General features: G+C 38.6%; 1 protein-coding gene and 1 non-coding gene across 9 annotated transcripts in view; one reads left to right on the plus strand and one right to left on the minus strand.

Annotated features, from left to right (window-relative positions):
- Positions 1-25,376, minus strand: part of LOC119721022 (vacuolar protein sorting-associated protein 13C-like) — a 98,316-nt gene that overhangs the window by 64,862 nt on the left and 8,078 nt on the right. For 6 of the 8 annotated variants that reach the window (XM_038190887.1, XM_038190891.1, XM_038190889.1 and 3 more), the window contains exons 3-23: positions 21,648-21,786; positions 20,297-20,410; positions 19,764-19,927; positions 19,399-19,458; positions 18,265-18,345; positions 17,138-17,198; positions 16,382-16,509; positions 15,824-15,930; positions 15,021-15,192; positions 13,963-14,149; positions 12,846-12,943; positions 11,647-11,792; positions 10,831-11,035; positions 10,317-10,375; positions 9,195-9,347; positions 8,680-8,764; positions 7,631-7,718; positions 6,564-6,678; positions 5,391-5,523; positions 3,422-3,571; positions 146-319 (exon numbers count right to left, since the gene is read on the minus strand). In XM_038190887.1, the coding sequence (XP_038046815.1) occupies positions 146-319; positions 3,422-3,571; positions 5,391-5,523; positions 6,564-6,678; positions 7,631-7,718; positions 8,680-8,764; positions 9,195-9,347; positions 10,317-10,375; positions 10,831-11,035; positions 11,647-11,792; positions 12,846-12,943; positions 13,963-14,149; positions 15,021-15,192; positions 15,824-15,930; positions 16,382-16,509; positions 17,138-17,198; positions 18,265-18,345; positions 19,399-19,458; positions 19,764-19,927; positions 20,297-20,410; positions 21,648-21,786 (2,619 nt within the window). The remainder of the gene's footprint in view (positions 1-145; positions 320-3,421; positions 3,572-5,390; positions 5,524-6,563; positions 6,679-7,630; positions 7,719-8,679; positions 8,765-9,194; positions 9,348-10,316; positions 10,376-10,830; positions 11,036-11,646; positions 11,793-12,845; positions 12,944-13,962; positions 14,150-15,020; positions 15,193-15,823; positions 15,931-16,381; positions 16,510-17,137; positions 17,199-18,264; positions 18,346-19,398; positions 19,459-19,763; positions 19,928-20,296; positions 20,411-21,647; positions 21,787-25,376) is intronic. The other 2 variants (XM_038190892.1, XM_038190893.1) reach the window with 2 other exon arrangements.
- On the plus strand, positions 8,369-8,441 carry Trnat-ggu. Its single transcript has one exon. It is a non-coding gene; the product is annotated as a tRNA-Thr (tRNA).

Raw genomic sequence — 25,376 nt, forward strand, 5'->3', positions numbered from 1 at the left:
TCCTAAAACGTTGATGCGATAATGGTTCAATGGATAGCACCCTTTTTCTGCAGGTGATAGTGTATCCATTATACAACACTAACGTCTTGACTCAGGACTACATTCGCTGGTGCCCCACTGCTCCGTATTACAGACAAAACCTTACCTTCTTGAGTTCAAAATTGAGCTCAAGATTGGTTCTCTGCATGTCAGCCATACTGTCATGTTTCTGGACGGCCGGCCTGGCTGTCCCGCCTTTGCCGGTTGTCACAGGCTCCGCCCCTGCATTAACACCAAGGCTGGTTTTGACTGGGCGGTCCGATGGAACAATGGGGTCTCTCTTTAACATGGAAAAAAGGCAAGAAAAATTAGCATGTTAATATTGAGAATTGGACAAATTTTCAAGACAGGCTTACTGTAACTTACAAGCCTTGAGTTCTTCAAAACCCAATTGCAGATTCTGCTGGTTGTTCAGAGCTCATGTAGACTAATCTGTTGGCTTTATTTTGTGGGAATGTTTGAGAGCAGAACTACAGTTTGCCCGTTTCTAAGCTACAGGATGTGCACTTTTCTTAGGAGTCATCTCAGTAGGAATCTTGCAAGTATTGCAGAGAATATATCCTTGATAGGGTTCCTTTTGTCGAAATAATTAAATGAAATCTTATGAAAAAAACTTTATCAAAAAACTGAGCACAACTGTTTGCCCAACAGAACACCCATTATTTGCCGACTGGGATGAAATCAGAACATTTCCCTGCATCTTTTCCGGACTCATTCTTGAGATGACTCCTTAGGCACTCTTCTTTAGCAAATAGTTTTGTTCGCATAAACCTCTAAGATGACATTGAACAAAATGTGTTACTGTTTGTTTTTTTCCATTAATATTCATTTCAAGGCACAACAAACAAAAAAACTGCATGAAATTCCGGGGTTCGTGTTGTATAAAACTGGTGTAAATAGTAACAATGGAACCCTGTTTTTCAGCCATCTAATTGATGATCATGTCATGGGCGTATGAAACCACCACTACCCATGCAATCAACACTGAACCAAACCCAACCAGTTGACTGTACTCTAATGAACCAGTTGACATGAGATCAAGTCCTTTACCAGTCGTCTTATCTAAGGCCTGTGACCCAACCACACTGACAAAAATAGAAAATGCCCCCCCCAAAAAATATGAAAACACGAAAAGTATGTATCATGATTCAAATGAGCAGTGCTACACTTAAACTAAGCAACACTGCATACTGCACAGCACTGCTTACTGCACAGCAAATAGTGCATCTATCTTCCCCACTTCATACAGGAAAGGGCCACCACCGTACCCTTTATTACGTCTAAAAGCTCTATTTTGAATTTCCCAAATCACTGACTGAAAATCTTTGAGACTGCTATCCTTAGCTCAGTAATTCGTCCACTGGCAGGTTTCATGCTTTGCAACATTGTGCCCTGGCCCCATGCATCAGTTGGTCTTATTCTGTGAACGCTGAACTATACTTCTCTTTGCCATTCAACACAGCATGTACATGTAGCTAACTCACTTTAACGCTGGATATAGCAACATGATTGATCACATTATATAATTAAAATTTAACTGCAGTCTGTTGTTGCTGTCATGTATGTATGTATGAGCACAATATGGACAAAGGACTTGATCTCAAGTCAGATAAACCTGCTGCTTGCTGACATAACATCGCAAACCCTTGCATTGTGCTCTCAGACTATCTCATCACAAGCCTGTCCAATATCAACTGAGAAGGATCCTTGCTGGGATATTGGGACACAAATTAAAGGTATCCCCAAGAACTAATGAAAACTGAGCAAATTATGAATAATAATCAGCAGATACAATTTCAACTTTGTTGAAACTTAAAGGGCCCATGCAATGTAATTTTTTAATGCAATCCTTGAAAATGCACCTGTGTGTCCCATTTATCCTTATTTTCAATTTTCGTTTTGCCATTTTCAAGGGTATTTTGGTGCATTTTTTGTTTTTATGCCAATGCAAAATTCCATGCTCATGAGCAAAAGTGTGATGTCATTTCAGCCAGAAACCTGTGTGCTACAGCTACTTCAGCATCAAAACTTGCCAGAATTTGGAACATTTTGCTGTCGTGAAATTTCTTTTCTTTGGTGATTTGTTGTAGTGTCAGTAGATGGCAGTAAGCCAATGAGCAAACATTTCTCACAAATGTTTTCAATGAGGACATTTTTGGGTTCACAATTTGAACAGAAAACCCTAAAACTGAACAGTGTCTTCCTGAAATGACATCACAGCAACAGCGCCCTCAGTTGTCCAGAAAAGCATGGACACTTTTTAATGTTTAAGTGAAAGTGTTGTTAAGAAGTGCACTTTTCAATAAATTTACAAAATAGGGATGTTAAATAGTTTTCATACATTTAAGAGTAGAAAGTTGCACAAAATGTGTTCCTAAAAAAAATCCTTTTATGGACCCTTTAAATAGCAGTCGAATGATGCCTATTGATTAGTAGTTAGTAACCTCATAAACAATCAAGTAAATGATTAGTTTAAAATTATAATTGACAACAAAGGACGTAAAGTATTTTACTGTGGCTTCCCAGGCAAGAGTCAAAAAGTGCTGTTTAGGGTTAGTATATTTGTAAACAGTGTTTTTCAGCGATTAGCTATCCTTATATTGTAAACCTGTTAAAACTAGAATTCTTATAATTGTCTTAACCCTAACCCCCAAAGGATATTTTCTAGGCACCCTGCCAAATGCAACAGCATGCAGTGCACTAATACATGCCAGCCTTGGTACCAAGTACCTACCCTGCTCAATGCAACGGAATGCAGGGGTGGAATGCATCAGATCAGGAGGTGCAACAACTTGCAACAACTTTTTACCACCGGTGCATTCTGTTGCATTTAGCAGGGTTAGGGCTATGACAGAAACTTTGATTTACATGTAAGAACACTATAAGGTCCTCTTTATTTCAGACTATAAACCCGAATGAAAACAGTTGTATTTGTAACAGAGAGACACATGTGCCATGCATGTACTTCAATGATTCCCTATTATGTTATTTCTTGCAGATTTTCTGTGCATTCCTGCATTGGAATTGCTGCAGTCGTTTTGCTGTCGTGATTAAAATATCAAGTGGTTTTAGTCTGTTAAATCAAAGATTTATGGTTAGTACAGCATCAGTTTGGAAAAAGAAAGCAAGAATGTGAGCAAAACCTTTACAAGTCAATTGCGGTACACAGCAACACAACCCAATGCTGAAAGCAATGAAGCCTGCTGATGATGATGATGGCGACTACAAACAAGGCATCTAAATGCGACGTGCATGTCACAGTGCCAAAATGCCAACAAGGAATAACTGTGGGGGGAAAAAACAAACAAGCTAAAAAAAAAGATGTGGACAAACAAAGCCAATCAAACAGAAATGGTCCACTCGGGTGAGCTCTGACTCTTGCCTGGTCAAGAAACCTGTCGCTGGCTGTGTAATATTCCTCTGAGTCGGAGCTATCAGTATGAGCATCCACACTTACACGGACAGGACCATCGGGTGAGTCAGCCACTGAAGCAAGGAGAGGGGACAGTCTAGGAGAGACAGGTAACTGGTCCTGTACAGAGTAGGGGTGGGGGATCAGACGGGGTCAAGCTAAGGCACTTATAGCACACATTAGATACAGCAGGCAACAGATATGTAACAACAAATGAGAGGTACCTAAGTTTTGGGGTAAAGCAAGTTGACAACCAGATTTCCTTAAGATATGATTTTAACTGTTTAGAAGAATAGCATTGATTCCTTCCACAATGTGAGTATAGCTTTAGACATTGTTTATTTCAAATATGCGAGGTTTTGTACCTGCTGTCACATCTGACATAGAATATTCTTAAAGTCACTTTTGATATCCTTATTTATTTGCAACTGGTTCCAGTAACCTTTCTGTTGCTATTAAATAATTATCTAAGGAAGTACAAGTATCTTTTGATTTGTGCATTAAATTTCGTTCACATATTCTATTCCACTTCAACTTGTCAATAATTCAATTCGGTGAGTGCATGGAACTATAATTTTTTTCGTGCTCCAATGAATTCACCTTGTCTAAATATCATGCAAGGCTTCGCCTCGAGTCGCCCACAAAGCGGGCCATCACCCACTTCGTGTGAACTTGTAAACAAACAACTCATGAACACACACATACACACCCTCTGCACTTTATGGTACAGCAATGAAATAACATCAATTTATGAAAGTGATGCACCATATTTCTCATTACTCTGTGAATCACAAATTTGTATGACTATGAGAAAGAGGTTGCTCCATTGCACTGCAACACACTGTAGGGCATTGAGGTCACATAGCAGCACCTTAACAGATCACATAAAGATCACATGAATGCATCACAATCTACACCCAGCAAACAGTATTTTGACTGAACAAAAAAAAAAATACGCATCAGCATGAAAAGCAAGCAGCATTGTAGACACACAGGCTGTTATCTCTCAATGATCAGTACTTGTCATAATTGAGCCAGTTGTCAGTGTCACTGAAGCTTGGACGGCTTGAACGTTAAAGATTACAAAATTCTCAACCAAAATTAAGGAAAAAGCTAACCTGTTAATACATGATATTGATCTGCTAACATACCAGGAAAGTCAATTATATAATTAGTCTTGTTAAGGTGCAGGGCCCAATTTCTCGGCTCTGCTAACCACAGAATTCCCCGCTTACGATCACCATTCTGCGCTAACAGTGCAAGCAGAAAAATTCTGCGCTAACCTGTAAGCACAGAATCTTTAGTTACGGGATGTACATGTGCGCAGAAGCCATAATTCCTCGCTAACCCGTGGTCAACATTGTGGTTAATGTGTTTTGAAGCATTGCATGGTAGATCGGTACAGTAACCATGGTGCACTTGCAAGCCTTTCACAATATTGACAATTTGAAAAGCTTCAAACTGCAAAGTGTTGCCCCTGAATATAGAATGCATTATGCCAGTATCATCAATAAAAAATATTTAAAAAACAAAAAATTTTCCACAAATTGTTTCATAGATATTTTAATGCCTTCAAGATTCACCTTCTGTTTTCAATGGCCATTTTAAATGTGAAAACCAACAGCTTTCCATCATTTCACCACTGCAAAATATTTCTATTCCTGGCAAAGTCCCAGGAAGAAAAAGCAATGTTCCAGCACCTCCCCTGCAAGAAAGAGCTGCTCCGGTGTTAGAATCCACCCAAACACAAAACATTTTCATAGAGAAACACCTGGTGCTCTCAGGCTGTTCCAAATGCAAACGCATAATATTTCCAGTGGTATGTTTCAAGCATGGCAAGTTTAAAAGATGTTCTCTTGCTCTGTGTTAACAGTCCGCTTATTACATGTCCATCCCCATGATAGTTCAAAAGAGCCAAAGACTAAGTTGATCGACTTACCCGAGCAAACTTGGGTTCCGGTTCTTTGCTCGTCTCTGGAACCGGAATGCTTAGTGCAAGTTTCAGCAGTTCCTGGAGCTTGAAATCAGACACATCCACTGTGACGTCAGGGAGTTCTCCTGTTATCTTGATCCTGAATTGAGGTCAACATCTAAAGATGTTATTTGAGGATAAGCATGTACTGAAAAATATGTTCTCATCACGGGGAGTATAAACCATTACCATTCAAACATTACCCATTCTGGGGAGATTCCATTGTCAAGTTCTATAAGGGTGAGCCAAAAGGGGAACTGATAACCTCAAAACAAAACAAGATGATCCCAAATTTATTGTTTTCGACAAATGAAGAATAAACTAATCATTTCAATTTGCCAAAGGCCCTTTGATGTACTGATGTGCCACTAACATTTCAAATTTGAGCTGTGCATGCAAGTAATGACCCTGCCAAATAAAAAGACAGGAATGGATTAGGGGTGAGATTGAGGGAACATGAAAAATCCATGAAATAATCTGCAGAGGGTTTGGAGGGCCGCTGAGGGCCCAAGAGCAATGAAGAGTCCATGATATACGTGTATGTTTGTATCTGTCAAAAGGTATCCCTTAAAATCTCCATTTTCTTTTGTTCCATTCCATCCCTTGTCCTATAGCTAATGACATCTCTATGGCAAGACCTCCTGAATTCCAGATTTTTTTTTTCTTTAGTCCTGAAAAAGGAACAGTCCCGACAAATATCTCCCCCAATTGATAAGACAAGACTAAAGAAGACAGGGATGGACACATAGAGATTAATAAGAAACACAAATGGAAAGACAGGGAACATAAAAGACCTTGCTTCAATTCCATGCTGCCTATATGACTAAAATGTGCATAGTACTTTTTCTTGCTTAGCCAAAGCTGGGAACCAGTCAAAAGCTGTATACATCACATGACATTTCAACTGGTTACCTGATGTTGGTACACAATTTAACCTTATTGTGGTAAGCCAATTTGTACTCTTCATAACTTCATGAAAGTGGTTCCAGATAAAGAAAGTACGTACACGACACTAGGAAAACTGACATACATACACTTGCAACACCCCACATAAAAGTACAGCAAGAAGCCAAAACAAAGAAAGAGATGACAAGCCACGCAGAGACAGACGACAAACAAGAAAGACTCAATCTAACTCACTTGGCCAGCCTGGAGTCTTCCACCATACATTTATTGAGTCCCACATTCAAGTCCAACGGCTGCAGGAGATGTAGAGGGGATCCCTTGAGTTCCCTGGCTGCCTGCCAATCATCACCTACAACAAATACAATCAACGAAGGAAATCTAAATCAACTGCATGCCCCTTGAAAGTTGAAGGATGTGCCCTTGGATTTCTGTATAGTGGTTGATTACGCAGGATTCTGTAAGGTTCCTAATTTTCAAAATATGAAATTTATTTGCAGTCATCTCTACTTCATCATCTGAGTTTTCCTCACAACTAACTCTCTGGGATTATCCTCCAACACCTACAAAACAGACTTTTTCTCTGTTGTCTTCTTAAACGATTCCTGGCTGCATTGAAGTAGTGACAATATTTACCTTAGATTAGTGTTAACAAGACATATCAAGTCTATCTGATGCTCGTGTTGGAAAGAATGTTGCATCCTGACGCCACTTTTTTCATCGTATATCGTCTCAATGAAGGTCAGTCATTGCAACAATTTTGAAAAGACATAAATCTGGGACTGAGAAACATTTCCCATGTCCTTGACTCTCCATAGAGTTTGTACACAACGGCTGAAGTGGCGTATGGATGCTACATTCTTTCCCTCTTGTTTAGAAAATACAGCTGATATTAATGACCAGAAGCCTTATAATAAAGTCACTATAAATCCTCATTTTTCCTCTTTGTACTTTGATAATTCAATGACAATCAATAAGCCAGTTAAGGGTTCCAACTGCACACACATATCAACATGTTTTTAATATGACTTCGGGATAAATAAATAACTTAATAGGGCAATGGTACAATTTCATCTGATTTTTTTCGTGCAATCAAAAGGGACATGGAAATAATACCCACACAAAGTTTTGTAATTTCTTTTATGTAATGTAGAACAAGGAACTCTTCTTGAGTTTTGCTGGTAGCCACTATAATTTTGCTTGCCTATGGCAGATTGTTCTTCCCAAAGAGAAGACTTGTGAAATCTGGATGTGTGCAAGACAGGCCTACTGTTACTACATGACCGTTGGGTGGTTTGACCTACCTTCAGCTGCCAGGATAACCTGTACAGTCTGCAGCTCAATGTTGAACCTATCATAGGCCTTCTTCATCAACTCTTCTAGAGATTCATTCTGATTGAGAAACAAAGTGTAATATGACCAACTTGAATTTAGTCTCAAAATGCATGATGTGATCTGTCATAAGGCTTATGAGCTTGAGTCTCGAGGCACAAATTTTTTTTGGGGTCATCAGCACTGATTTGTGAAATAGCATCACATTGGGAGAAAGGATTCCACAACTCTCACTGTCTAAACGGCAGATGCTCTTTACAAAAAAATCAATACTTTGGATCCTTTTTCAAAATTCAAATATCAAAATTTACAAATTTAACGATATCAAGCAAGGCTACACCATTTTTCAGATTATCATTCATTTTCAAAAATTAGTACCAAAGAAGACTGCATATGGATAATGAGCCCACTTTTGAGATTTACATTTTTAACATCACACATATATAATTAATAGGTCGCAGGTTCAAGCCCCCCTCCAGTCATTTCTTTGTTCAACTTTTCAATAAATTGTTATAATTCACCTAGTCAGTTTCCCTTTGTGGTTCATATGAATATTTGAATTAAAAAGCCGTATCCTCTCTGAGTGATTTCCTATCTCTGTATCATGACTTTGGGCGTGATCCCTGGCTGCATGGCAATTACAGGTTTATGGCTTCTGACTAGCACCCCTTGAACAAAGATATTCACGAATTGGGGAATCGCCAACATAGGGCTGGATAGCTCAGTTGGTAGAGCACTGGAACGGTAATCTAGAGGTTGCAGGTTCAAACCCCGCTCCAGTCAATTTCTTTGTTCAACTTTTCAATAAATATGAATTTAGTCAGAAGTCTGAAAATAGCCCCAACACCCAGTTTATTCAAATTGTGTGCAAAAAGTATCCATGCAGGCAAACTGTTTGAGCCATGTCCACATTAAGGTTTTTCCCACTGTTTATGACGCCATCATAACAGTGATATGTGTAATTGGAGAAAATATATGGTCTGGTACCTTGAAGGTCAAATTACCACATTAATATTCATACCTCCAGTCTGGGACCCTTTGGCCTCTCCTCATTCACTGTTGACATCTTGAAATTCCCTAGGTCTACAATCAGTGAACTGCCCCGGCTACAAGATGAAATAAACAAAAATTAATAAAAATTGCGCTATTTTTCATAACTGTATCCATTTAAGGTACTAAATGTTTTGTTACTGTTTGTTACTTCGCAAACAAATTTGCAATACAATCCTGAGAATAAGTTAGCCAAAAATCCTGTTACCATATGCATACAAAGACCATGCATCCTTGATGGTTATTGCAAAAGTATTTTAAAAGTCATTTAACACACAAGAAGTGTCATATCGTTACTCAATTTTGTGACTACATGCAATCAACTGTGGATCATTACAGGATTTGTGCACCCACTTTGTTTATTATGCCATCCTTGTTCTGAAAATGTATTCATCATTACTTTATTCCAGCACAACATGATCAAATGTAGATTAAAGACGAATTTTCATTTTCCAAATGTTGCAGTCTGTCCTGATAAGGACCTACCCGTCATTGACTCCATTCTCTGGAATGATAATGTAGGATGACTTGACGTCTATGTTGACATCCAGAATGTTCTTGTTATCAACCATGAACTGCAGGCCGGTGGAGGACTGTACAGTGAAATCACCCAATGAAGACACAGCAGCTGCCGACAAACTAGAAGAAAGCAAACAATACCAATGCATGACAATTCTACAGGATAATGAGGAATATGCAGAATGGCCACATACAGGGAATAAGACCAATTTACGAAGAGATTTATTTTACTGTGCCGCAGAGTTTGCGTGGAGTCATCCACATGTACAACTCATTTCAGATACATGTACCATACTTTCTGTAGGGCAAGTCACTCACAAGCCACACTTCTCTCAACTACAGGTTATTTGAACTGAATACATGTAGGTTTAAGAAGCTTTCCATCTGTCATGCTGTCATTATTAAAGACATATGCAGGAATTGCATGTTGAAAATTTAATTTGGAAAATGGCTGACTGGTTATTGATGATTTCAAATACAGAACACAGAAAAAATGAGGGGGAAAATGTGAATTTGTACCCTTTACAAGATAAAAATAAATAACAGCATCTGTATTTACACAGAATTAAAAACACTGAAAAGAATTGAAAGCAACATCCTAGTGAATATGCAATTGGCCTTTAATTTATATAAATTTAGAATTTTGGCAGTTTTATCTAAAACGTAGTCTATGGAATATCCTCTTGCACAGCAAGGGTCTATGATATGCGAGCAGATTTGGCGCTAAATTATGCAAAACAAGACTGCGTTGTTGACCTCAAGATTCTGACCATTCAGCGGGCGCCTTCTATTGGGTCTTCCGTAACCCGTTGTTGTTCAAGTCCATATTTCTGATCGAAACGATATCACAATTTCTAAAGTCCACTCCAATTGGCTGGCGCACGGGGTCGCATAAAATTTGCATTGCTCACATATATCAGACGTTGGATATGGAGAGGGCTTCGTTGGACAATGGGTGATACGCTGGTGTTGATTACTAGATTGTATGCTCTTGTATCAGCCTATTTGCAAGTGCTGTGTAGGCATACATCTATATGTTTAGAATCAACTTGTTACTCAGACACTCAGTGCGAGTCATTAATTACTCACTCATCCAGATGGACATCCTTTGGAGGCTCAAAGAACTTCACAAACTGATTGATAGTATTCTAGGAGAAAAAAACAGCAAAGCAGAGTAACAGCATCAAGCAACATTCACCTTGATGACGACTATTATTTCAATCACAGCAATTATTCAAAGTGAATGTTGAAATTCCTGACTTTCAAAGAAGCAAACAATTTAAAAACTACTGACTGTGTAAGGGCCTGTCTCCATTCACATCCGGAAATAGTTCAAGGACAAGTGCAGAGCTTCTTCCAGACAAAGTGAATGATTCTACCCACAACTTTTCTGGAACTCATCCTGGATATGAATTGAGATGGGCCCTAACCCCCTTGAGCTGAGATGGGCCTTAATCCCTTGAGTGGCAAATTTATACCAAATTTAGCAAGTTCTTTTTCACAGCTAGTCAGGGAAATAGTTTGTATCCGATTCGTGTAGTGCCTTATTTAATGTACAATTTCAATCTTCTTAGTACAAATGTCCAAACTCTTAAAGACTCACCGCATCATAAGCGATCTTGAGTGGCCTGGTATAGAGTTTAACCCTCTGATCTGCCTTGCCATCCATAGGGTTGGTCTCTACCAACAAGCTGAGTAGGGCGTACTTCTTATCTGCCTCCAACTTTTGAGATTCTACCATCTGAGGGGTGGTCCCATCATCCAGGGGTGTGCCAAAGACACTGAAATCATCAAGCTTGGCTTCTAGTCTGTGAAATAACAAATCATCATCAAATCTCGCATAAGTTGTAGAAATGCAGCTCCTACATGCACAAAGCAATGGTTGGGGTACAGGTTCCCAGAATTTTATATTTGTTCTTAAGCAAGCTACTTTATCGACAGTGCTTTCAATTTCCCAAGAAAGGGATTTGTGGAACAGACCTGAGAAAACTCACAGCAATCAAACAGTTACACTGCAGTAATTTTATGTATTTCTTGCAAAGTGCGTAAAAACCTTTATCTGTTTGACGCAATGGCACGATATACATTGTAACAAAACAATTCTTGACTGCTGTGATGTGTGACAGGTGTTAACTTCTGGAGGACGCATAGTGCCCTTGGCTTCACCTTAGGTGCAATGCGTCCCTCAAGCGTAAACAAAAACAGCATGTCTCACATCACAGCAGTCAACAATATTTAGATGTAACTCCAAAAAGAATGGAGAAATAAGTGGACAAAAGGCAATTTAAATCTGGATTTTCATTCACAAGAGTATGTGATCACTCCTACCAGACCCTGTATGCAAGCTTGGCCATTCATTCTGGGTTATCAGAGGTAATGATAACTGTGGGATTATTGAGAGATTGGATTGTTCCCTTACTTGATGGCTTCGGCAGCCGGTCTCTGGCTGAAATTTGCTGTCAGCTCAGTCACGGATAGGTTCAGGATTTGAGGCATCTTGCGTTCCTCATCCAGGATCTTGACGCTGGTGCTCTTCAGGTTCAGATGAGCTTGGATGCCCACATACTGAGAGAGAAAGTAACCAACAACAAAAGAAACAATTGATGCTTTAAAAGAGCTGAAAGAGTTTTTTAATACAAAATAGCTGCAACCTTGAAAAACATTTTCAGTAAGAATATAGCCGCCCACAATTTTTTTTTATCCTTTTCATTCTCTTTGCTTTGTTTTTATCCTGTGAGCAATAAAAAGTTGAGAGATACTCTGTATTTGGTGGTAATTATTTCTCTCAAAATTTTCAAAATCACAAAAAAAACTGAAAAATCCAGTGAATTGTACTTTTATAAGAAACTCAGTTTACATCGGGCATTTATTGAGTTTGTAATAAGAACTTGATATTGTTTTAAGATATATTTCTTCTCTTTTTAGGTTATGTAGCTTGGAGTTTATAATTTTATTCATATGCTCCCTTGAACTTTGGTCTGGTTTCAAGTATAATAAAACTGGCTCCGAATTTTTTTCACATTTATGTTACAAAAATCCAATGATTCATCTAAATTAAAGGGTGGTTCATATTTCATGTGAAAAATGTACACAAAGTGAGCTTGACATCATAAAAAAACTTTCACAATGAAATTTGCCAAGCTGAAATGTGTGCATTTATTATATATTCACTGTGCAAATACTTCTTGTGACTGCAAACATTTGCTGCTCCATTTTCTTTCAGCCATGTGTGAACCAGCCTCAAGACGTGTTGCCATGAAAGTTATGATTACCCATTGTAAGTTTTGTGAAATCATTTATATCAGGCATCTTAGGTTACGATACATCATCCATGATAAGTTTTTGTAGAGTGGATCATAGTGCTTCGTAAATTGACCCCTAGTGAAACACACTGTATTGTCAGATGTGATATTGCCACTACCTCATTATTACTGGCCAGAAAAAAAGGCCTAAATTCAAGCTCCCTTCTTAATGCCAGCATGGTCTAAGGTTCTTTATATTTTGTCCCCACAAAAAGACACAAATGTACACAAAGCCTCAACAATCATGAAGAATGTAGCATAACACATTCATCACTGACTTCATCCATGCAAGAACAGACAGAAGAAAAATACTTACATCTTTGGGGAAGGTGGGGTCGACACTGTTGTCACTATAGCCAATGGCATCGTATAGTTTGGCCTTCTCCTCAGCAGACATGGCCTCTTGGAAGCGGCCTGTGCAGACATAGAATAATACAAATCAAACAGATCAATGACTAATTTTAATAAAGTACCTTTCCACCATCTGCCAACAACAAACAACAATCTTGTACTAAGAGCAGTGTGCACAGGGCAATATATGGTTTGGTAGTTTACTGGATATAATCATGGATATTTAATATCAAATGGTATTTATACAGCACTTTAACAAAGATCAAAGTGCTATACACTATCATTACCCCTGCTCACTGGGCCCCTAACACATTCCAAAGACCATCTCAACTCCTTGGAGAATAGGCCTCTCTCAAATGACGTCATTTCCTACAGACCAGCCACGTGCATCGGCATTTTTAGCGTCAACTTGCATAACGCGCATCGGCTGCGTCATATTTCGAACACATTTTGAGCAACAAGCATGCGTGTTAAGAAAAATTTTCAACACTGCGCAATGCTTGCTTGATTGCGTAAAATACGCAGTTGCAGTTCTCCTACAGAGATGGCCGTCTTTGAGAGAGACCTATACAGCTCGATGCAGCCATTTTTTTCAAGTGCAAACATATCATTTTAAACATAATTACGACCTCTGTCCAAACAGGTACCCATCTGGGAGAAGCAATCAGTCGCAAAGTGTCTTGCCCAAGGATACACACCCCAATAATCTGAAGAACTATTTACACATCTAGAATTTGATGCTCTAGACCATGAGGCCACAGCACTTCACAATAACGATTTAACATAGAGTACATTCCAGCAACAACTGTACCACTGGAACACCATCTATCACTGGCAATGCAAGATTCAGGGTAAATGAGCTACAATCTCGCTGGGCCCCCAACCCCGTGGCTCCACTCAATGTTGTCTCTCATTGCGCAGTGTGTGCTCCATCGGCTGGAGAGAACAACATTGACCGGGGGAGCAGGGGGGTGGATGACCGTGGCAGGCTCAAGAAGTGTCCCGACCATTTTGGCCGGGATTGTAGGCAGTTCCTGAGTAAATGTAGGCTAACCAGCACTTGATTGTTGATATCATCTTACCTGCAACGTCGCCCAAATCACCTTCGTCCTTCTTAGCTTCTGCCTTCTTGCCTCCTCCAAACCATCCCCCAAACCACCCTTTCTCTGCCTTCTCCTTGGCCCGCTTCTTGCCCAGTCGTTGGAACTCTACCTCAGCCTGCTGACGGCACATGGTGATGTTCATTACACTCAACCGCTTCTCAATATTCTGCAGGGAAAAAAATCCATGATATCAGAGATGAAGCAACAAAAAGTGAGGCCTTGTCACAGCTAGGGGTAATTATGTGTCATTTTTCTGCTCAAGCCATGTAAGAAGTGGTTTGAAAGCTTCAGAATTATACCTGACAAGGCAAATTTTTAAGATGATTTTGTGAAAAGAGTGACCTGTTTTTTTATTTCTTAGGAAAATTTGTCGTGCATACCCTCTTTTGAGCTTTGTTGGTGAGTGTCCACACAGCATCATATGCTGCTGACACTCAGAGTCAAAATACAAAGAATAAATACATGTATATGTACAAGTCTCCAGTAGTGGTGTGCATTTGCGGATAGTATGGGAACCAGGTACCCCATTGAAGTAAAGCCTCGGATATCCGTACTCGGATATCCGTAAAAGAAACTTATCCCCAAAATTCAAATCCTAGAAGTTGTCTAAAGGGCTTTATAGCTTTTCGGTGTAAACTGCAACTTGGCATTTGAGACAATTAGGGAGTTACTACACATGGAAGATGTCGAAAGATGTACCATTACGATGATCAAGTCATGGGCCAAACTTAATGTAAATTTATGTAAATGTACGGTAATTAGAGAGATTGGCCTTAAGACACCTCATAGCGCTGGTATTGTTTTGAAGGATGCGTGCGCTGACGGATGAGTGCGCTGAGGGATGCGTGCGCTGACAGATGGTGCACCAGACTCCCACCGGTCTTAAACAGAGTGTTTCAAACCGGCCATGCACACATTGATTCCCTTATGTAAACCTCATCAATAACCTTGCTATTTTATACCCCATTACATTGTTAAACTGCCCTCATGCGCTCATTTCAATTTGGATTTGTTAAGCATTTTCAAAGGTCACCCACCTCTAGACTGGCAATCAAGTCCTTTCCTGGTTTACTAGTGTCTAGTTTCTTGACATAGAGCTGTTTGTATTCCTTCAGCATGTTGCGATGTTCCTTGATGTGTTTCCATGACCACATCTTGTGCCGTCTTCGTACCGTCTCCTCTAGAACACTGTTCATGGCATAGTGCCACCTGATTGTAAGAAAAGAAGATTTGCATATTCTGTTATGGTTTATTTATAAAATTTAAATATGCAAATGTGCAGAAAACCACCAGCAATTTCTTGTTTCACATTATTGCAAACTTAAGGTCAAATAATCAGGTTGATGTACTTTTTAACAGCAGGACCCATCCTACGTTGTTCTCCTTATGAATATGGGCCAATGAGTGTTTTATTTTTTAATCCCAAACAGTGTTCTTTTTTTTGTCATCGGCAACCCTCTGTATAAAGATTTTTATTTGCGGTTGCTTTTGCACACAAACAGAGCCGCCCTGTCAAATCGAAAGTGTCAACGTTACAACTAAATCTTGTTCAAATAGTGACAACAGAATGTACACTTCAGATTTTTGGAGTGATATGATGTGGGTTTGAATACACATCACCAAAAAAAATCACAACTTCCTAATAATCCTTTTCAATTTGAATACAAAATTACATACCAGTTGAAGGTGTGAAATTTTCAGAAGAAGTAAAGTATTTGTTTACTGATACAAACTACAACTAAATATAAAGAACCCAACAATGTTTTATAGAAGTGTCATATTTTTTGTTTGGATAAGTATTTTTTACATGGAAACTAGTCTGCTGCGCCTGTGTACCTACCAGGCTTTGGCGTTGCCTTTTAAGGGGCAGGTTGGCCGATATTTCCTGAATGGCTCATTGCGGATCATACGCTCAAACGAGTCCAGCATTTGCATGACATCGCGGAACTGAGAATAGTCAAATACATTAAATAATTATACAAATGAAATAATGAAATATTTTCAGTTCTAACCTAAAGGAGAGATTATCATGACTGCTGGCTGCTTTTTATCCACCACTTTCATTAATTGAACATGGGGTTAAATTTTGGCAGGTAATGGTGTGATAATCAATCTTTGTTTGGAAAATAGCCTTGTACACTTCAAATTGATATTATCTAAATTAGATAAAGGGTAAGTAGTAAAATAAGGAAAATTCTTCTCCATTTTGTTAATGAGTATCACCATGAAATCAAGTTTAGAGAACATGAACATGCCAATCCTTTCTTCAACTTGTTTTTTTTTTTTAATCTAAATTAGGGTTTGTGCTGTAGTTAGATTTCCTTTATATCCTCAGTTAAGCTCACTTTATATCGTCAGTTAAGACTGAGTAGCTGAAAGACGTTAATCAATCAATCACCTGTTTCTGACGGATGGCCAGCCCAATGCTATCGATGACTAGATTCAGCCAGGCTTTGGGGTTGGATAGATCATTCTCTGGTTTGGTGTTCAGTTTCAGCTCAGCTTTCAGGGAGATGGGCTCTACCACTGTTGAGATCACAACAGATGGCCAAAAAATGGTAACCAACTTATCTTCGGAGTGTATGGATTACTTCATGGAAAGCAAATAGTATTTTATTATTGCAAAGCATTCAAAATTGCATTGCCAAACTCTGATGTGTACTTGTATGTATTCTATTAGTACTGAAACTAAATCACATTACTATGCACTTAAACTGGCATTTGATGGTGTCTAAAGGAACTGTACACACACATTCTAGAAATCAGTACTTACTTGCAATGTCGCACACACAAAGCAAAAACTTTACAACATTATAACGTGTAGATAACCTAACCTTACAAAACTTGAAGTATGTTTATTGTGTACAAAGCTAATGGAAAGTAGACGCATCTTATTTGAGATGGAAGAGTTTGAAGAGATTCTTACGATGGAAGCCGTCAGTGTTTGAAAGATGTTAACTATGAATAAAAAACTGACAGCATTTTTTTTTTTGGTAGGATGAAATCATTCCTCAACAATATTGAGAGTAGCATGGCAAGTGAATTCACTTATACTGTCTACAAGATCCACACAAGGTGCACTGCTATTTGGCATGTGTCAGACGAATATTACTATTGTCAACATAATACCATAGATAGAGAGAGAGATACTTACAATATTGGAAGTCACCAGGGGTGTTCTTGGGGTCAGCAGTGATGGTGCTCTTCATCTTGGCCTGAGTGAATGATATGAAAACACTGGTAAACACCTGTGCGTTTACGATGGATTTCCAAACATAACTGACAGCTTGTTCACCATTGAATTCAATTAAAACTCACAGGTGAGCTGATCATTCACAGCTATAGCTAATACAATGCCATTGTAAAGTCACACTGAAAATGCAGACAAGCATTATAATACTCAAGTTTAGTTCCACCCTTCCAAACTACAAGGTTTTTTTTTTTTTTGGTAACTGGGGACACTATAATGAAATGCTGGCAATCGACATGTTTAAATTAAACCCAACAATCGTTTGATTCAGATAAATGGGATAAACAACATTACATTAATTGTGGCAGTCACATAGGCTATGGAGCATTTCTGTCGCTAAAGTTAGCTGTAAAACTAATTTTAAAGCTAGCTGTAAAACTAATTTGGGGATTGTGGATGACATAATTAAATGTTTCTTCTCACATATTTGCTCCGTGCTAACGTTAATGTTTTCACACAAAAGGTATGTTGAAATATTGCATTTTTCATTTCAAGTGCTTGACACTTTTTTTACAAAGAAGTTGCATTTGACATGATTCGTGACTTCTACTAGATTAAAAATATGCTGAATTTAAAGATTTCTTTAATTAATATTTATAGGACTCAATCATTACATGAAAAGGGCATTGAAGGTTGGACATAAAACATATGCATTATTACAAACAGATGGGCATGTCAGGATTCTTGTAATCATGCTATGTATTCCTCCAACCATGTACAAACATTCAACAGATGTCCAAAATGTACATCATCACACGTTTAGTAATTTCATATCTTACTAATAAATGAAATCAGAAAATATTTTGATTTCAAGTACATATACATGTAGATATCAATGGAATGGTTTAATCCCAAAGAATCATTGTAACCCTTCAAATGCAGCGTGTGGTTTTAATGTTGCATAATTAAGTTAGGGAAACTACAATGAGAATATCTCATGATTTTGACACTCTTGACATGCCTATTGATACGTAAAACAAAACAGACTTATCAGTGCCAAGCACATTGCTGAGCTTGGTATGACATATCACCTGTTGTTGAGGTCTGTCCAATCCAGAGTACAGCTCACTGTTACAATTCCAGTACACAGATAGGCAATCCAGACGGAGCATCTGTGAACAAACCAACCACTGATTGTAAAGCAAATACTAAAAACAGTGTGTACCAAAACAGTAGGGCAAAGAGGTTGATTAAGAGTATGCATCTTCATCTTCTACCTCACTGACCCTGGTTTGAATCATTCCCAGGACAAAATGTGAATTGGGGTTATCATTTATCCGTCTGTACCAGAATCCAGGGATTTTTCCCATGCAAAATATATCTGAAGCTTTTCTTCTACCTCTAAAACTGTGCATTTCTTCACCGACATCCCTTGACAGGTTTATTCAGGCTTGGAAACATAGGCACTGTGAACGTGTTACATGTAGACTTGTAGAGGATTCCTTGCTTTCATTACCAGAAAAAAATACTAACGCTTATAAAAAATAACAGTGTTGCTGTTGAAACCCCTCTGCCAGAGTCAAGTTATCATCCGGAAACCATTAACCTTTAACTCACCACTGTGACCTTGACCTTTGACCATTTCACCCCAAACCAATCCCAACTTGCCTGTATCCAAGGGCAACCTCCTACCGAAGTTAGAAACCGAAATCTCATTTCTAACTCAATCAAATTAGGTTTTGCCCTTCACCGACATATAAACACTGTATACTCAGTGTGTTACCTCCCGAGAGAAAGTTGGAAAAATCACTCGGGTGGGACTTGAACCCACGACCTCCTGCTTTCTAGTGCAGATGTCTTGCCTGTTCCCAAGGGCAACCCCACACCAGAGATTCAATCCCAAACAACATTTGTAACTTAAATTATCATCTGGAAACGCCCGGACGGACGGACGGACGCCATAGGCGATGACAATACCCCTCATGCCTCTCGGCTGAGGGGTAAAACTGGAAAATGAAATGGCATACATGTACATGCACCTCTTATCAGACAAACATTTGTATCGAGCATTGATGCAGCACATTATACAATCAGTTCTTATATTTCAATTTAAATACAGTGGTCTAAGCTAAGAAAGAAATGCCCTCAGTCAATGCTTTTCAAATTTCAGTTGTTCCTCTTACATGTACATTGCTCTGAATTTACAGCTTTATTCTAAAACCTACCTTGTAAATGAGTTTTGTAGAGGCATCAGCCAAGCATTCCTTCCAGTTGGTATCTGTAGTCTGAAAAAAAATTCAATGAAATTGATATAATGATATGTTTGTGAGTTTCTGTTGAGTTAAAAGCCTGGTTTGCTATTAAAGACAGAGTCACCACACTCTCGGTGGTCTCAAGAAATGACAAAAGCACTGTGCCAACTACTACCATGGGGCATTGTTTTGTACAATACCTGTCACATTGCCTCCAGCATTACTCAAATTTGAAAAGGTAGATGACAAGAAGATGTAAATTCTGTTTTGATCTTGTCCTGAAGAGGTTCTCAACTTAACACATTGGGTGGAATTAAAATTGTGGCTTGAACGCTGACCTTGAGTGAGATGTTGTGTAGGGTTGCACCGATAGAGAACGGAGCATCAGGATTGGTTGTCTTATCCTCATAGCGCAGATGGATGTCTGCAACCTTGACTTGCAGATTCTTAATCACCTGGGTGGCCATCTTCTCCACGAAGGAGTCAGCTTTTGGGTCTTTCTCTGCAGTTAAATAAGGGTTCAATCAACTCATCAGTTCATTATTTCGTATATTTTATTTCCATTTTTAAGAAATCTTTAAAGGTTGCCCACCTGGCTGTAGGTGCAAAATTAAGCTTGTAAATTAAATCAACAGATACTAACTAAACTGTTCTACACAAATATTTGCAAAGACATGAGTGATACAATGCTGATCATTAGAAACATTTGCAAGACTTTTTTGATATTACATGTCCTGTCAGTGACACCATAGAAAATTCGATCATAGCAGGAAATCTTTTAACAATGTCTTGCACTTTACAAACAAATATCTTTTTATTGAAATCAAATCTTAATGTAAAAGAAAGAAAACTTTGGGTTATGAACTCTGACCTTTGCCCTCCTCTCTTTCTTTCTCCTTCTGCTTAGTGTCTTCCACACGCTGCAGGGTTCTCTGCTTAACTTCAAACTTCTGCTTAGCATCCTTTTCTGCATCATACTTGATGTCTGGGTAGAGATAGATTGGGTCAAAATTAACAAATAATTATAAAGTCATCAAATGAAAGTTTACCATAAAAGCCGCTCTCAGGTGGACCTGGAATTTCCTCACGCCGTGACAGAACCGTCTCAAGCTAAAAAGTAATGCTCAGGTCACAAAACAGAGAAATTGTGTGATTCTCGTGTGAACATGCGGCATCACAACACAAAATAATCGCAACCATGGTCACATCACCCATGATGCGACGTTTCCTCGACATGGACTGTGATCATGTGAGTGTTTCAAAATGGCGGTGCACGTGTTGCTAATAATAAACGATCTTTCACGGTCACACTTGTTCATTCAGCCATTTTTTGCCACATACTGATTGGCTACACAATGAAATTGGGTACACGACGTCATAACTTCACCGTATTTTTCTACTCTTTTGCGACTGTTGATTTTTTTTTTAGCGCCGATTGATGCCGATTGATTGTCTTAATATATTTGCAGTTACACTCAGGTCGCAAAAATCAGCAACTGATATGTTCCCGACGACGGGCATAGCTCAGGTGCAGCTTGATCCTTAGAAGTCAGACACCGACTGTTGTCGCAAGGTCAACCTGAGGGCGGCTTAATAAAAAAAAAAAGTTTCTCACTTGGCTTCGATCTACAATGAACTTTAATGGTTTGCTTGTTAAAAATTGTAGCTAAGGTAAACATGTAAGGGAGCCATATTTTCTCTGCTTTTATGCAGTGACTTAGGTCATATTCTCATTAGTTAAAAAATGAAAACACTTGAGTTCCAGCTGATCATTCCTCAGCTTCTTCAAGAAAGATAGTCCTTGTAGAGGAAGAAACCTGTAATATTCAGTTTCTTTTCTGACATGTATACATTTAACACTTGGTTATTTTACATGTATATGGCCCAGAAGGAAGCAATTTCATCAAAAAGTAGAAGTTTATTGCGATTACATACATGTAATGACATACATACATGTATACATGTACCTTGCACACACACAAAAAACAGGAAACTGGAACATAAGTCAATCGACATGTATAATCACTTATCCATAAATACGTTACAGCTTTTTAATTGCAGCATATTGCAATATGGATGAACAGCTCTTTAAAACAAGCTCATATACTGACTGCAGAAAGTTAACTGGACTAGTCCAAAACTAACAGGAGAAAATGCAATGGTCTCACTCTTGTTAACCATTATTCATAAATGCAGTATCTCAAGTATTTGTATCTTCCTACCTGTGTTGGGTGCAACCAGGACATACAGGCCCTCAATAGATGCCTCTACAGGGGCAGAATACAGGTTCTTCCATGGGATCTTGAGGGTAAGCTTGCCCAGATGGCCTGACTTGATCTTGACAGGTAGGTCTAGCTCATCCTGTTGACAGATAAGACAAGACCATTCATTCATTCATTCAAATGAGAAGCTAACCCTTGCCTTAATTAGAAAGCACACATGTGCATGGATATTTGTCAAGCACGTAAATTAACTTGCGTTTTTGCTGGTACAAATGCAGTTCATGACCAAATGAACAGCAAAAAGCCTTAATCAGAACCACAAATTTTTACATTCCTTCAATATAACTGTCAATCATGTCAACAGCAACATGACAGAGGTTGAGCTTTATGCCTCGACCTCCATTCATTTCATTAATACATTTTCGTACCCAATACCTGTAGACCCCCTACTGTTCTATTGTTGCCACCACTGGATTTAACAAAATGCTATCTCTTTGTAATTTAGCCTCCTATCAATTAGCAAGCACATAATTACACTCAGGTGACTAGTGACTGTGTATCGATCCCAAAATGGCCTTCATCCTGACTTGATATGTCAGTGTTAATAGAGGCAAGTGAAAATGCTAAGTATCCCATTTACATACATGTACATGTGGACTTGATAGTAGTTTATGCCACCACTTGTATGATAGTTTTCATGTTGAAGGTTCCAACATGGAGAAATAAGATACAACATGGAGAAATAAGATACAACATGGAGAAATAAGATAAATTTCTCCATGCTAGAACCTTCAAGTCATACAATGTACATCACATACCTGGTCATTTCAAAACGTGGTCTGTTTCCCCTGGTCGATATTTATGTGAACAGGTGTATTTTTCAGCTAATTCAAACAGAAGGTTTCAGCTCAATCAAGCTGTTTTGTCAGGTATTTTGAATCAAATTGCAAACCCTTTATACAAGGAATGATTTAGGGTCATCTTATGATGAGAATCCACAGACTTTATACACAGTTCTGATGCCAAGGTTTAAAGCTATAGTCCATCATTTGCAGCCATCCGAAAAAGTAACTGGCGTATTATTGTTGAAAAACATACTTGGTTGAAAGATAGTAAGTGGACTAAACTCCGTGTGAAATTAATCTTTCTGACAAGCTATCATTTTGAAGTAATCAACGAAAGAAGGCCTTTCCACCGTAGGAAAATTTAAATTAGTAGTTCGTTTTGTTATTCGGCGCAGCGCGCGCAAGCATTGGCACGACGCACAGGCGCGCGAGGTTGCTATAATTCGTCGGATCAGTGTGCGACATCGCGTATAGCTGCAATTCAAAACAATTCAAAACATGATTCAGCAACTTTTGATTTGAAATTGAGATCCTAGAATGCTGTTTTTCTCGGAATATACAGCTGAAGCTGAGCTGAAACTTCATCAGGTTAGTTGTTCAGTATCCTTCATTAGATTTTGAACACTTTTGTTGCTTCAAACGAACAAAATGCACAAATTACAAATGATGGACTATACATGTATCTTTAAGTATTTTGGTTTTATAAACATGGAGGCTAGTGCATGTGCGCATTATGTTTTGGGGCAAATTGTTGAACCATGATATTAGATTGGGAAATTCACTGGTTGAGGACGTATTTCAGAATGTCATGCATGACTACTAATGTACATGTACTGTACATGTACATATATGGCATCCTAATGGACTCCGCAGAGTGCATCACAATAATGTAGCCAAGCACATCATCTTGATCACTCCAAAACACTTGTGAATATTTTGTCCCTGCTGCCCTTTACTACACAGCTAGAATAGCTAGACCCTGGGCATACGGCAGGTAATGTACCCCAGGGCGTGCTTCAGTCTGTGATGTGCCTGTACCACAGAGGGGCATACTGTATATGAAAGACAAAAGCATTGCTCTATAAAAGAATTGGAAACGTATGGGGTGTGAAAAAGAAAAACAGATCCTAGTTTTTTTACTAAAATCAAAAATGCTGTGTTTCTGGCATTTTTCTGTTGTGCATATAGGGTCGGCAGTTGGATTTTCTTTCTTCTTCCTTTTATAGTTGATTTTTTATTTTTTCCTTTATTTTGGGAGGGGGGAGTGAAAGAATATATCCCAAATGCAAGTTTGTATCAAACCTTTCGAATCCTATCATATATTACATGTACATGTACTTCTAAAAAAAAAAAACATTTATGCATGTACCATGGTACAACAAAACAAATGTTGCCTGTTGTGATGGGCTTTGTACAATGTACACCCTCAGGGGGCAAATGGCACCCATCTGTTTCACCTCGGGTGCCATTTACATCTGTCGCATACAAAACACCATGGAGTACATTACAGTTAGAAGACGGCAAACGATCAGTGTAAGCTACAGATTCATGAGTTTGATACTGACAAATAGATTTTTAGAACACACCCGATCAAAAAACAACCCAACTCAGTTATCTGCACTGATGGGTTTCTCTTTTTAAAAACCAATCATGTGCTGCACATCAACATGTTACATAATAATTTCATCATATTGTAAATGTAAACTGTATGTTTAATTTGAAAGTTATTATTGCAATACTTTTCCTGTTCAACTTAGGGCAAACAAAAGAAAAAAATAAGACAATTTCAATGGAGTTATAGTACAATGATGATGCAACACATACAGGCACTTGTAATTTTGAATGTGCTTCGGTATTCAACCTACATACATGTACATGTACAACATGTACATGCACATGTACAGCTTTCCAACACTTTCCTGTCTCTTGTCAGTCAGCTGAAACAGATGCACTAACCAGTGGCACTCACAAAATGTTATGAATAAATAAATAAGGCTCCCGCATCTTCTCATGAGCAATTGGTTGAAGGCCTTGCTATGAGGCTGTGCGGTGTCATGAAGAGAATTTGTGAACCACAAATTATAAACCTGGCCTACTTGTCCAAGGCAGTCTCCGTGTTATCAAGGGAGAGCACACCATGTCATGGATGCACACAACCAGCACACACGTATAAAACAGTGTGGAATGTGTTTTTAAAAGTCTTTTCAATTACGTTCTGTTTTGCCCTCAAAATTTAGATCGCATGTTGATGAAGTATAATCCTTACTTCAACATCAATACATGTACCGTATACACTGTATGTTTAAATCACTGCAAAGAAAAGTGGGCAACGAATCAATGAAAATAATTGCACACCAAAAGAATGCCACATGTATGTACAATGTTTGTGTAAAGCCACATACAATGTATACGTAAACATATGATGTATCTAACCCTCCTGCTATAAGAACAGTCACAGACCGTCAAAAAATCAATCCTCTTCCCCTGACATGCCTTTTACACAGGTGGAGGGATACACAACATATATGATACACATTTACATTCTCTTGAACGCTTGTCTAATCACTTTAAAGCTATAGTCCATCATTTGCAGCCATCCGAAAAGTAACTGGCGTAATTATTGTTGAAAAACATACTTGGTTGAAAGATAGTAAGGGGACTAAACTCCCTGTGAAATTATTCTTTCTGGCAAGCTGTCATTTTGAAAAAGTCTTAAGACGTACCGTAGGAAAATTTAAATTAGTAGTTTGTTTTGTTATTCGGCGAAGCGCGCGCAAGCATTGGCACGAGGCACACGCGCGCGCGGTTGCTATAATTCGTCGGATCAGTGAGAACGCATCTCGGACGCTGAATTCAGGCCCAATTCAAAACAGATTCAGCAACT

This window comes from Patiria miniata, unplaced genomic scaffold (assembly GCF_015706575.1).
Source record: "Patiria miniata isolate m_02_andy unplaced genomic scaffold, ASM1570657v1 HiC_scaffold_9, whole genome shotgun sequence".
Taxonomy (NCBI): Eukaryota; Metazoa; Echinodermata; class Asteroidea; order Valvatida; family Asterinidae; genus Patiria; species Patiria miniata.